This window comes from Macaca thibetana, chromosome 15 (genome assembly GCF_024542745.1).
Source record: "Macaca thibetana thibetana isolate TM-01 chromosome 15, ASM2454274v1, whole genome shotgun sequence".
Lineage (NCBI taxonomy): Eukaryota > Metazoa > Chordata > Mammalia > Primates > Cercopithecidae > Macaca > Macaca thibetana.
The window spans coordinates 60,809,636-60,821,877 of record NC_065592.1 but is presented as its reverse complement, the minus strand read 5'-3'; the positions used below and the strand labels follow the sequence as shown (position 1 = coordinate 60,821,877).

Genomic DNA, 12,242 nt, shown 5'->3' with positions numbered 1-12,242 from the left:
TTGAAGTTTCCTTGGAGTTAATGTTTGGCCCATTTATATTCACTGTATGTGAACTAGAGCTTATGAATATTATAATACAGCAAATATTATATAACCCTAAGGGGTAAAACGGCCTGCTTAACTCGAGGATTCACTGGAGCAAATTCAGTCTTCAAAGAATGTTTTATAACTCTTGAATCTAAAATAATTTATTCCAATTCATTTTTCATTTAAGAATGAAACATAAAAGGAAGGCATTAACATTTATTGAAAACAACCCACATTTTCCAAGGATCATGCTAGATGCTTAACATTCATTTCTTCATTTAATAATTTTACCAATCTTATGAAGTAGGTATCATTATTCTCATTTTCCAGTTAGGAAACTGAGGCTCAGAGAGTTAAAATGAATTCTCTGAAATCACTGGGCTTATTACACAACCAGGCTAAAAACTCTTTCCTTTTTGAGTAAAAGCCCCAGGGTCTCGTCACTGCATCATGACAGTATACAACTTTTCAAAAAGGGTAGTAGCATCACTAAAAGAAATAACAATAATAAAAATAAGAACCACACACAAGGTAGAGAAATTAAATGAGATGAGAAACTGTTGCTTTAACTATGAAAAAAAAATGCCAGTTCACATTTTTCCATGCTTCACAGTTACCCTATGATGTACATCATCAACAATGGAACCAAATTAAAATTTTCTATTTGTCTATGAAGCAAGTAGTTTCAAAGATATTCACTGCCTAGAGCCCAGCAGAGTTGACTTTTTAGCAAGAACCATTTGATGATTTGTATAAGAATATCTAAAACATGTTTCCTCTACCTTCCCAAACTCCCATGCCCCATAATTTTGCAAATAGGACAATGAAGTGGCTTTGCATGAAAACATGCTGAGTATTTTGCTTCCTAAATTCTTGTACAGCACATTTCTCTCTATGAAACTCCATCGAAGGCCGCATTTGACTTAAAGTCTTTTTTTCCTAAATGTTTTGGTGATGTCAGAAGCATTAATTTCTGTAAGAAAGGTAAGCTACACAGTCAGAATTCAACTCTGCAGCCCAGGGGACTAGATGACCACACTCAAGGATTCATCCCAAAAGATTTTAATTACATTAAAATCACATTTGGAGATGACACCTTATATTCATTGCTTGGGGAGCAAACCTCCCTGAGTTTCTGAAATCAGGCATATGATAAAGGCTGTAATTACTGAAAAAAATTCCAGTAATAATTCAAAAGTGAAATTGGCAAGGTGAAATTTCCTAAAGGAAATCACACATCCTTATGCACGTTCCACTTAAAAACGTGTGACTGCGCTCTGGCATTTTTTTGAGAAGTACAAATTAAGACATAGCTTCGTTTAGAAAAAAATCTCTACTTCCATTAGTTATCGAATGTCAAAAGAAACATTAATGACTAAATGGAATCAGTTAAAGCTATTTGGTGCTAAATGGAAAACAATACAATGAACACATTTTGGGGAGAATCAGAAACATAAATAGTTATGAATATAACCTGCTTCCTTTTAAATTAAGTAAATGTAGAAATTCCAAATTTTAGAACACACAATATTAAGTATAGCACAAAATTATGGATATAAATAACAAGTGTTAAGGGATGACAACCTGAATTTCTCACTTTAAAATAATCATAAAAACGATACAATAGTCACCTAATTGAGTAGGTAAAGATCCTTCCAGGGCTACTTTAATGAATGGTTTATAATTGACTAAATATAGTTTATAAACCTGTATTGGGAAAGCTATTTCTAAAATGCATGAAACCATCTCCCACCCCATAAAATCAGAATACAAAATCTTCCCGCAATCCTACATACACCATTGTATTGCTCTGCAGGTTCATTTTTCATAAATGTTGCCAATATAATGTTCAGCCAAGTCTCTGTCTAAGTTAATGAAGTTCCACTAGGGTGTAAGAAAACAAGAAAGTACTGAGTTCTCAAACAGACTTTTTGCCATTGATCTGCCCAAGAAATGTATAAGACATTGAATCATTTCCTTGTCTCTAAAAAATATGCATTTCCTTGACAATCGTTCAGTACTTTAATTGGAATAAACTGAAGATTATCAATGTAAACCACCCAAACAGACTTGAGGAGAGCACTTGAGGGATCATCTTTTCGGCTGCTAAGTTAGAGTAGGGGAGAACTTCCAATGATGGTCCTATCTTATGCCCTGAAGGAGATGTACTCAGTTGTCACATCTGAATGCTTGTTTGCCACATATTTTGCTAAATGATTTTTTGGTTTTACTATAGTTTCTAACAAACAAGCATATGAGAGAAATGTTAGAAAAAAATGTAGTACAAGTAGAAATATTACTAGTCTTTTTTCCTGCACTTTGCTTCCATTTCATGGCTGCAATGAAAATGATGGTCATCAAAATTGGCTATAAAAGAATTATGTAAATTTAACTAAATTAATATCATTTTTCTTTTTGGACAAAATCTCTCACCCCCTGCTGAAACATCTGTTTTTTGCATACATGAGAATTTTCGCAGATGCTGGCACGAAAAGTCTATGTATGTATTTTGACTTTCTGTTTAAAATCACATTCAGAGATGACATTCCACTGCTGGGATATAAATCAGAACTGAAATTACAATACCACACACGATTTTATTGATGCCACTTGTCCACTACTTAAAAAATTTACGTGTTTGCAGGAATTACTTCTAAGCTCTTTACCAACATGCTTTCCACCCACCTAAGTGGTAGGATGGCCACTATTGTTATTAAAACTCCCTCAAATTCTACTCTAAAACTAGTGAAGTCATGTTTATTATGGTGTGCAAAATGGGTCATTGTGATGCAGAGGCAGATGGTGGGGCTGGCCAATGACTCTCTTTACAATGGATACTGATCAGTTCCTGGTCAAGTGATCTAAGGCATGATTGTGTCAATCAAGAAAAACAGCCATGACAACAATAATGACAAGCCCTGCTGGGCTAGGCTGCTGACTGGAAGGTACAGCTATGGTGACACAAACTTTCTTCCTCAGACGTCTCTAAAGAGATGGTTCTTTCTTGGTTTTTGTCATGTGTTCATTAAAAAAGAAAAGGCCTTGCAACTTTCTAGGCACATACGCGTTTTTCTGTGAAAATTAAATTGTTCACAAAATCATTATGCCCACTTTCAGAAAATAAGAGACAAATAACTGCTGAATCGGCTCTGGGAGGCTTATGTAACCTATATTTACAAGTGTTTTACTCTGAAGCAAGTAGCTGGGCAACTTAGTAAACATCTGCAAGAATATCCTAAAATTATTTTTTCCACTGCTATGTTAGTCTAGCTATCACAGAACTGCAGAATCAATCTGCTATCCATAAGAACCCCAAACACCATCACATCACAAAAGTTGCAGATATCAAAAACATAATAATTCAGAACTGTAGTCAAGAAAAGCATTAAATAAAAAACCACCACCACCAACCTTTGCTTGGGCTTCTGGTGCTGTCACCTTGACGACCTTATTGCGGTTTATCATTTGCTTCACCCATTTTTCTACTTGGACGTTGAATTTCATGAAAACCACATAGCAAAAATAAGCTGTTAAGAGAAGCAAGCTTTCCCACCACATGATGACATTATCCAGGAAAAATATGATCAGCATGATCAAGTCAACAATGTAGAAAGACACATCTCGAAAGAGCGGCCACCATGTCAGGTTTAAGATTTCTCTGGAAAACAGAGCACACATGCCAATAACAAAGAGGATGTTGAATACTGCTGAACCTACAATTGTGCCTATGCCAACGTTGCTGTGAGCGATAAATACCCCTATGAGAGATGTGAAAAGTTCTGGGGCTGACCCCCCTGCAGCCATAAAGGTGGCTCCAGCGACATCATCAGAGATGCCCAGTTTTTCAGTGATGACAGTCAAAGAAGGAACAAAGAACTCATCACAGACAATGGCTAAGGCTATGAACATGTAGATCATTCCAATGACATGCAGAATGATTGCACCTTTTCTTCTCTCCTCAAGGGAAAAGATGTCTTTCGGGTAGTCTCCTTGGGCATGATCTGTACTATTCTCAGACTCACCTTCCTTAGGAATAGGTGGCTGTGGAGTATAATCCTGAATCTTGTCATTTAAATCTAAGAGAGTTCTCTGACGGTAACCCTGTGCTACCCTAGGGCCACTTACAACACTGGCCTCTCCTGTGCTTTGTGTGTCTGTCTCAGAAAAGGCACTGATTGAAAATGAGACAGTGCTAATGGCTACCAGACCCATGAAAAGGCCTAAGATTCGAATTAACTTCAGTTTTTTCTTGACATGATAATGTCTTCTGCAGCCAGACAGTGACTCATCCAAACACCATTTCTCTAGGAAAGTGATGGTGGTGCTTTGGTGCAGATCCATCCTGGGTCTTCTGGTGGATATGGTGATCTTCCAACTTTAGACTCAACCAGATGGTTCTTTCATACTTTTCCTTACTTTATAGTTAACGATGCTTGTGGGGCACTTTCACAATCAGGGATTCTTATGCTTCACAGGCAACTTTCAGCATTTATGCTTAAATAAAAATAAAAAAGAGAATAAGTACATCATAAAATCATGTCTTTTTAATAAAAAGATATTTGCAGATATGATTAAGTCCTGTCCTGCAGCTATGTGATCTTGGATAAGTTACTTTACTTCTGTGCCTCAGTTTCTTCATTTGAAATGGGGACAGTTACAGTACCTATCACCCAAGATTGTTTTTAAGATGAGTAAAAACATATGTAGCACTTAGTATAGGATGTGGCACTTATGAAGATGTATGTATAAACCCAAATAAATATTTTGGTAAATCCAATGATAGGTGTAGAGAATGCAGATGTAAGAATAAAAATTTTATAGGTGAAAAATCTATCAGATTATCTCATCTTAAATCATGTAACAACCTTCCAGTGCTATAAGTAGGTCCCACTTCTTTCAGAACTGTCTAGGTACTTGGCAACTAACAATTATTCATTGTTTTCTTTTGGTCCAATTATATAATTCTCAATTGTAGGCAAATTTTTCTGATTTAAGCTATCATTTGGAAAGTGTTTCTTTAATTTAGTTTTATTTTTTCTGCACACACAGTGATATCAGATCTTATTTTTCATAAAAAGCCTCTCCTTTATCAGATGTGGGAAAGTAGTCCTTTACAAATTTAAGTTTACAAAAAAATATTCTGGTGATATGCACAAGCTGTCTTCCCTAAACTAGACATTGTTTTCAGCTAAAGCTTTTTTTAAAAAACAGCCTTTAGTCATATTTAAAATAGGCAGCGTAGTAAGTCAAACAACTCCCAATGCAGTGAAATAACAAGGTTATTTCGAGAGACCACATGTGTATTTCATAAACAATACGCAAGTTGTAGCAATACCTCTGTCCACAAAATCTGCCCAAAATAGCCCCAGCACTGACTTTAATAGGTTAGATATCCAAAGCAGAGTTTTCATTCTCTATCCCATGGAGGAGATGGGTAAAATAGCCAGACATGACAGCTGATATTCTGAAGAGTCCTCTTTTTAGTTTTTCTTTAAAAAGACTATTCTTTTCCATATCAACGATTTCATTTTGGAGGCAGTCGCTGAGATAATCTCAGGTGTAAAATAAGCTAATTAAACACACGCTACTTAAATACTGAGATTAGCTGGAGCTCAGGTTTTCAGAGCAAAGCAAGAGCACAAATCAACCCAGCTGAGTTGCTGCTACTCCTGAGATAACCCGAACCCATCACGGAGATTCCCAGCTGGCTGCGAACGTCAACGCTTAGCAGGAACGATTAAGCGATTCACAGCACTCGGGGGATTGTCTAAATGCCCGGCCCGGGCGACCATCAAGGGACAGATTCAACTCCCCGGGCGCAAAGTCATCTCCAGCCGGATCCTCGCTTCCCCTGCAAACCCACCGCTCATCTCCCCGAGAGCTGCCTCCGTAGGAGAAGTTCGCCCCCAGCCGCGCCCCAACTTTGCCTTGCGTGGTCCCAAACTTTCCCTGGTGGATTAATAGGAAAATAAATCTAAAGGACAGACGCCCCACCTGTGAGCTTAGAGCTGGGTTGCATTTGGTGAGGCGGTTGGCCCGCATCCCCCTGAGTCGTTTGTAGGTGACTGGGGAAGGGAAGCGCCCCTCTACGCGTCTCCCCCGACGGCAGGCCTTTCCCCGCGCTCCCCATCCCAAGCCAAAAGCAAGGGTAGGAGAGGCGGGGGCTCCAAATCCGCGCCCCGGAGCAGAGAGAGTTGGCTAACTCCTAGCGGGGCCTGGGGCGCCCACATCCACGGCAGAGCCACCTGTGAGACTGTAGCGCAGCAACGGGATGCCCGCAACCGGGATCCGGGCACCACGACCACCGCGGCTACAGCGGCAGGCGGGGCGCAGCCGCCCGCACTTACCAGGATAAGATGGGAGGACGCGCACACGGCGGGGCCCCCGAGCGCGGCCCGCCGTTGCAGTCCGCCGCTCTCTCCGGCCCTCCGCCTACCCGCTCTAAGGCCCGGGCTCTGGCTCGCACTGGCCGCCGTTCTCGCCAGCCGGGGCTGGTCTCGGCAGGAGACTGAGCCGCTGTGAGCCCGGCGCTCCGAGTCTGCCGCTGCCCGGCCCCCGCCGGCCCCTCCCTCTGGGCTGTGCGCTGGGAGCGGGGCCGCAGCGCGCTCAGCTCCCGAGTCCTTTGCTCCACGCCTCCTGGGCGCAGAGGCGACGCTGGCATCAGTCTCTTAGGAGATTTCTCCGCAGTGTGGACGGGGGTCAGGATTTGCAGGCGAGCAAGGGCAGAGAGGAGAAATCGTACAGGTCGGTGACGCGCCTAATTCACAAAGCCTGAAAGTGCTGTCAACTTTGGGGTCATCTTATGCTGGGCACCGCCTCTCCAATTATCTGCAAAAAGTGATAGCAGCCGCGCTTTTCTTTAGGAGGCGATGCGATGTGTAATGGTGGAAAAAGACGTTCAGTGAAAAGGAACGGAGGCCTGCAGGACAGGCTGTTGGAGTTCAGGGTTTCTTGAGTGTTGCATTTGGATGCTTGGGACACTGCAGGGGCTTCAGGCTTGCAGGGTGACCTTTCATTTCATGGATGATGAGAGTGAGACCCAATACCCAGTGTCATTTTGAATCACTGATAGGCTTCGGCTTCTGGCCTCGGGATTTCCAGCCTAGTGCTCCTTCCTGTCCTGTCTGGAAAGCAAGATCCCCTTGACCACAAGAAATAGAATCAGGCTTGTTGGGGCTGAAAGACTAGAATCTGGGCCGAAGAATGGAAGACGATGGTAAGACAAACTGGTAGTGAAGGAACCCCTTTACCCAACCCTGTGCCCACCAGCAAAGCTGCCAAGAGGTACCCACCTCGTGACGCTCTGGAAGCTTTTCGCACATTTTCCCCTCTCCTTACCCTCCAACCTTCTGTTCTCTCCCCCATCCAAGAGGATTTCCTCATGCCCTCCTTATGATGGGGGTAATGGGTATATCCTGAGAGCTCCTGACCTCTAACTTAGAGTACAGCTCCGTAGTCAGACCTCTCTGCCTACTCATCGATAAGTCAAGGGAAGCCTTGGGAACTTAGAAATCTTTTTCTCCCCCCTCCCTCCCAATCAAAGCCAGGCATTCAAGACTCAACTTTTTTTTTTTTTTTTCCTTTCTCCTTTCGAGACTGGATCTTGCTATGTTGCCCAGGCTTGTCTTGAATTCCTGGGCTCTAGCCATCCTCCAGCCTCAGACTCCCAAGTGCTTGAAGACTATAGGTGCCTGACTGAATTTTTTATCTTTAACTTTTAATTTAGTAAACTTCAAACACACAGAAATGTAAGAAAGTAGTATAATGAATCTCCGTGGGGCCAGCACCAGCTTGAACAATTATGAACTCACGGCCAGTCATATTTCATTTACACCCCTTTTTCTTGTGTCATCATTTTGAAGCAAATCCCAGAGCATCATATCATTTTATCTGTAAATATTTTCAGAAAGTAAGAAAACTATCAACTACCACTAGGGTTGTGTCAAGAAGACTCAGGGGACAATTCAAACAGGCAGTCATTGACCAAAGATGAGCTAATTTGAGCATCCAAAAAAAAAAAAAAGATAATCGCAATTGTTTAAAACACATCAAACATGATTATATCTATTAATTGATAATATTTTAAAAACAACTGAACAGATTGATTGCTTGATGGTTGAGAGGGAACCAGTTCATAATTTTCAAGACTATTTTAGGAAAAAGAAAACAATTGTGCATTTATTTTGCTTTTTCTATACAAATTGGACCTCTGGGTAACCAATTAGGCTTTATTTTTACCCTGCCTTTGTCTATTTTCCTAGTTTAACAATCCTATTCTTCCCTGAGGCAATAGGTGCCTCTGGCTACATGGGGTGTGGAGGGGAATATCATGCACAAAGTTCTGCTTAAAAGAAAATATTTTAACATAATTAAAAAAATTATTTCTACAACCATGTCATACTGTTCCTACCAGGATCTTTTGTTGTTGCTGTTTGTTTTTGTTTTTAAATTTTTATTTCAATAGGTTTTAGGGTTCAAGTAGTTTTGGTTACATGAATAAGTTCTTTAGTGGTAAGTTCTGATATTTTAGTGCACCCATCACCTGGGCAGTGTACACTATACCCAATATGTAATCTTTTATCTCTCACTTCCTCCCAATCTTTCCCCCGAAGTTCCCAAAGTGTATATCATTCTAGTGCCTTTGTATCCTCATAGTTTAGCTCCTACTTTTAAGTGAGAACATACGATATTTGGTTTTTCATTTCAGAGTTACTTCACTTAGAATAATGGCCATTAATTCCATCCAAGTTGCTGCAAAAGACATTATTTCATTTCTTTTTATGACTGAGTAGTATTCTGTGGTGTATACCATATTTTTTAAATCCACTTCGTTGATAGGTACTTAGGTTGGTTCCTTATCTTTGCAATTGTTAATTGTGCTACTATAAACAAACAGGTGCATGTGTCTTTTTCATATAATGACTTCTTTTCCTTTGGGTAGATACCCAGTAGTGGGATTGCTGGATCAAATGGTAGTTCTACTTTTAGTTCTTTAAAAAAAATCTCCATACTGTTTTCCACAGTGGTTGTACTAGTTTACATTTCCACCAGCAGTGTAAAAGTTTTCCCTTTTCACCACATGCATGCCAATATCTATTGTTTTTTCACTTTTTAATTCTGATCATTCTTGCAGGAGTAAAGTGGTATCTTGTGTTTTTAATTTGCCTTTCTCTAATTAGTGATTTTGAGCATTTTTCATGTTTGTTGGCTGTTTGTATATGTTCTTTTGGGAGTTGTCTATTCATGTTCTTTGCTCACTTTATTTGTTTGCTTCTTGATTTGTCCGAGTTTCTTGTAGATGCTGGATATTAGTCCTTTGTCAGATGCACAGATTGTGAAGATTTTCTCCCACTCTGTGGGTTGTCTATTTACTCTTCTGATTATATCTTTTGCTGTGCAGAAGATTTCTAATTAGGTCCCATTTACTTATTTTTGTTTTTATTGCATTTGCTTTTGGGGTCTTAGTCATGAATTCTTTGCCTAAGCTAATGTCTAGAAGAGTTTTTCTTATGTTATCTTCTATAATTTTTACGGTTTCAGGTTCTTCCCCTACAGCCCAGAGATGACCCTGAATCTTGATCTGGTGAGAAGGGGAATGAGATCCAGGTGAAGACCTCATGAGTCCACAGAGTGTATTGGTTGGGATTTGCATTTGGTTGCATATAAAAAAAATTCATTCTTGGTGATTAAACCAAACAAGAATTTATTTTTCTCATGGTAAAAAGAAGTCTGAAAGCAGACTGCCCAGGGTTTATAAAACAGCTTCAAGATGCTATCTGGGAACCGAGATCCTTCGATCTGTCTTTCTTAATGTATGGCTTTATCCTCATGGCTACAAAATGGTTTCTTCTTTTGGCATTACATCTGTGTTCCAGGCAGGAAGAAGGGAAAGAGTGAATGGCGAAAGGTAGAAGGCCTCCTTACTAGGCTTTGTCTTTTTATTTAGGAAGGCACACTGTCAATGCTTCACTTACATTTCACTGATCACGACTTGGTCACAAGACATAGCTGCAAGGGAGTGTAAACGGTGTTTCAACTGGGCACATAGTCATCTTTTAGAAAATCAGGGCTCTTTTAGTAAGGGAGAAGGGGGAAATAAATGTTGTGGGAGTGACTAGAATTATTTGACACACAGTTCCAAAGCATCTCAATGAGATCCATATTCGACTGAAGATGTGGCAGTTGACCAAGAACTTGGCAATTAATTGCCACAACAGTTGAGAAGGCTACAACTTCCATCTTGGTAGCAATGGAGAAAAGCAAGGCCTGTCATTTGTCCAAGTCACACTACATGGAAGCAGAGGAATTGAATAACAACTGTAGGTCTCCCAGATCCACAGACCTTATTGCCTAGTCACAAAGAAAGGATAGCTTCAGGAAAAAATTTACTACCATCAGATGAGTTGTTAAACAGTAGCACTTGCTAAGAGACTCAAGTAGATTAATCAGTGGGTCTCCTTTTAGAAATTATTAAGGACCTACTTCTTTATATTTGTAGATACTTGTATAAGTATAAACATTAGTTGGCATCATATTTACCCTTCTATTAGCTGTAAGATTGGTTTTAACATATAGTTTATAGGAGTCATTAGTATTACTAGTTAAGAACAATGGGCTCTTTTTGTTTTGAAGAGGAGGCTTTCAAAAATCAGTAATGAATTTTAAAAATCACTGGGTCACACTTAAGCTAATAAAGGATTTTTAATATAAAACTGCCAAAGGGGTGCTAGTTAATAGTTTTGCTAAGCACCCATATCATTTTCACATAGCTATCTAGGATGGCATGACTTAAAATGGGGTTAGAAATATCCTCTTACCCCATCTGAAATAACACCCAGGGGACCACTGTATCTACAATTCCACCATTAGAAATTCATTGCTTTGGCTTTATATTTTATAACTTCAGGAATTTTTAAAGAAGCAAGTAGCTCTGGAGTCATAGTAATGATTGGCAATTTTTTATTGTTTTTGACTTGATATTCAGTCTCAAGGGGAAAAAAATTCTAGTAAACTGTCATGAGCAGAAGGTAAAAGAGATGGCTGAGGGCCAGGTGTGGTGGCTCACGCCTGTAATCCCAGCACTTTGGGAGGCTGAGGTGGATCACCTGAGGTCAGGAGTTTGCGGCCAACCTGGCCAACATGGTGAAACCCTGTCTCCACTAAAAAAAAAAAAAAAAAAGCTGTGTGTGGTGGCAGGTGCCTGTAATCCCAACTACTTGGGAGGTTGAGGTAGGAGAATCATTTGAACCTGGGAGGCGGAGGTTGCAATGAAATGAGACGGCGCCATTGCACTCCAGACTGGGAAACAAGAACTAAACTCTGTCTCAAAAAATAAAAATAAAAAGATAGCTGAGTCAGAAAGTTTTGGGCAACCCAGGGACAAAATGAAGTGCAGTACTTATACTTTGTTAATCATTTCTTTCTTCATTAACTCCACATATACCACACTTTTTCTGACTTTTTAAAAAATCTCTAGCTTCTCTGTTATTAAAATTGCAGGCAATCAGCACACTTATGAAGTATTCAATGTGCACAAAAGCAGTAGTTCCAAACCTTGACTTTAGCTAAGCAAAAGAACTGGGGATATTTTTAAAAGACTCCTGACAATGACCCTCACTCTTCCCCCATTACTATGAGCCCCGTAAGAACAAAGAGTCAGTATCATGCATTTCTCAGCATCTAGCCCTGTGCTTGGCATTTTGGCCAACACATAGCTGTGAAGTGAATTAAGATGATGGCAAATACAGTTACTTAAAGGAAAGTGAGTCAGTCAGGAGGATGTAGGTTATGCTATGGTAACAAAAAGTTCAAAAATCACAGTGGCTTAAAACAATGAAGGTTTTTGTTTCTCACTTGTGTTACCTGTCCTTTGTGAAGTTTGCTGTGTCATCCTAACTCCTAACCCCAAGCTGGTCACTATCTGGAACATTGCCATTTGCTGTTGCAGAGAGAAAAGATGCATGGCAAACCTAGAACTTGCTTTTGAAGCTTCAGCTTGGAAGTGATGCATCACTGCTGCTAATATCTCATGGACTGAAGCAAATCAGATGGCCATATCTATTTTCAAGGGAGCAAGAAAGTGCAGTTGCATTGTGTGCTTGGGAGAAGAACGGAAAGATTTGGTGATCATCAATAGTAACTACCACGATGGGCATCAGTGGTGGGCAAAGAGAACTGATATGTTACACACCTACCATGAACTAGAGTGTTTGCTA

General features: G+C 40.1%; 1 protein-coding gene across 3 annotated transcripts in view; it reads right to left on the bottom strand.

Moving 5' to 3' along the window:
* SLC24A2 (solute carrier family 24 member 2) overlaps positions 1 to 6,553 on the bottom strand; it is a 276,863-nt gene extending 270,310 nt beyond the window's left edge. For 2 of the 3 annotated variants that reach the window (XM_050761328.1, XM_050761330.1), the window contains exons 1-2: positions 6,375 to 6,553; positions 3,439 to 4,521 (exon numbers count right to left, since the gene is read on the bottom strand). In XM_050761328.1, coding sequence (XP_050617285.1) covers positions 3,439 to 4,368 — 930 coding nt within the window. In that variant the 5' untranslated portion in view covers positions 4,369 to 4,521; positions 6,375 to 6,553. Of the gene's footprint in view, positions 1 to 3,438; positions 4,522 to 6,021; positions 6,301 to 6,374 lie in introns of those variants that run through there. The other variant, XM_050761329.1, reaches the window with a different exon arrangement.
* Positions 6,554 to 12,242: the final 5,689 nt, after the last annotated feature.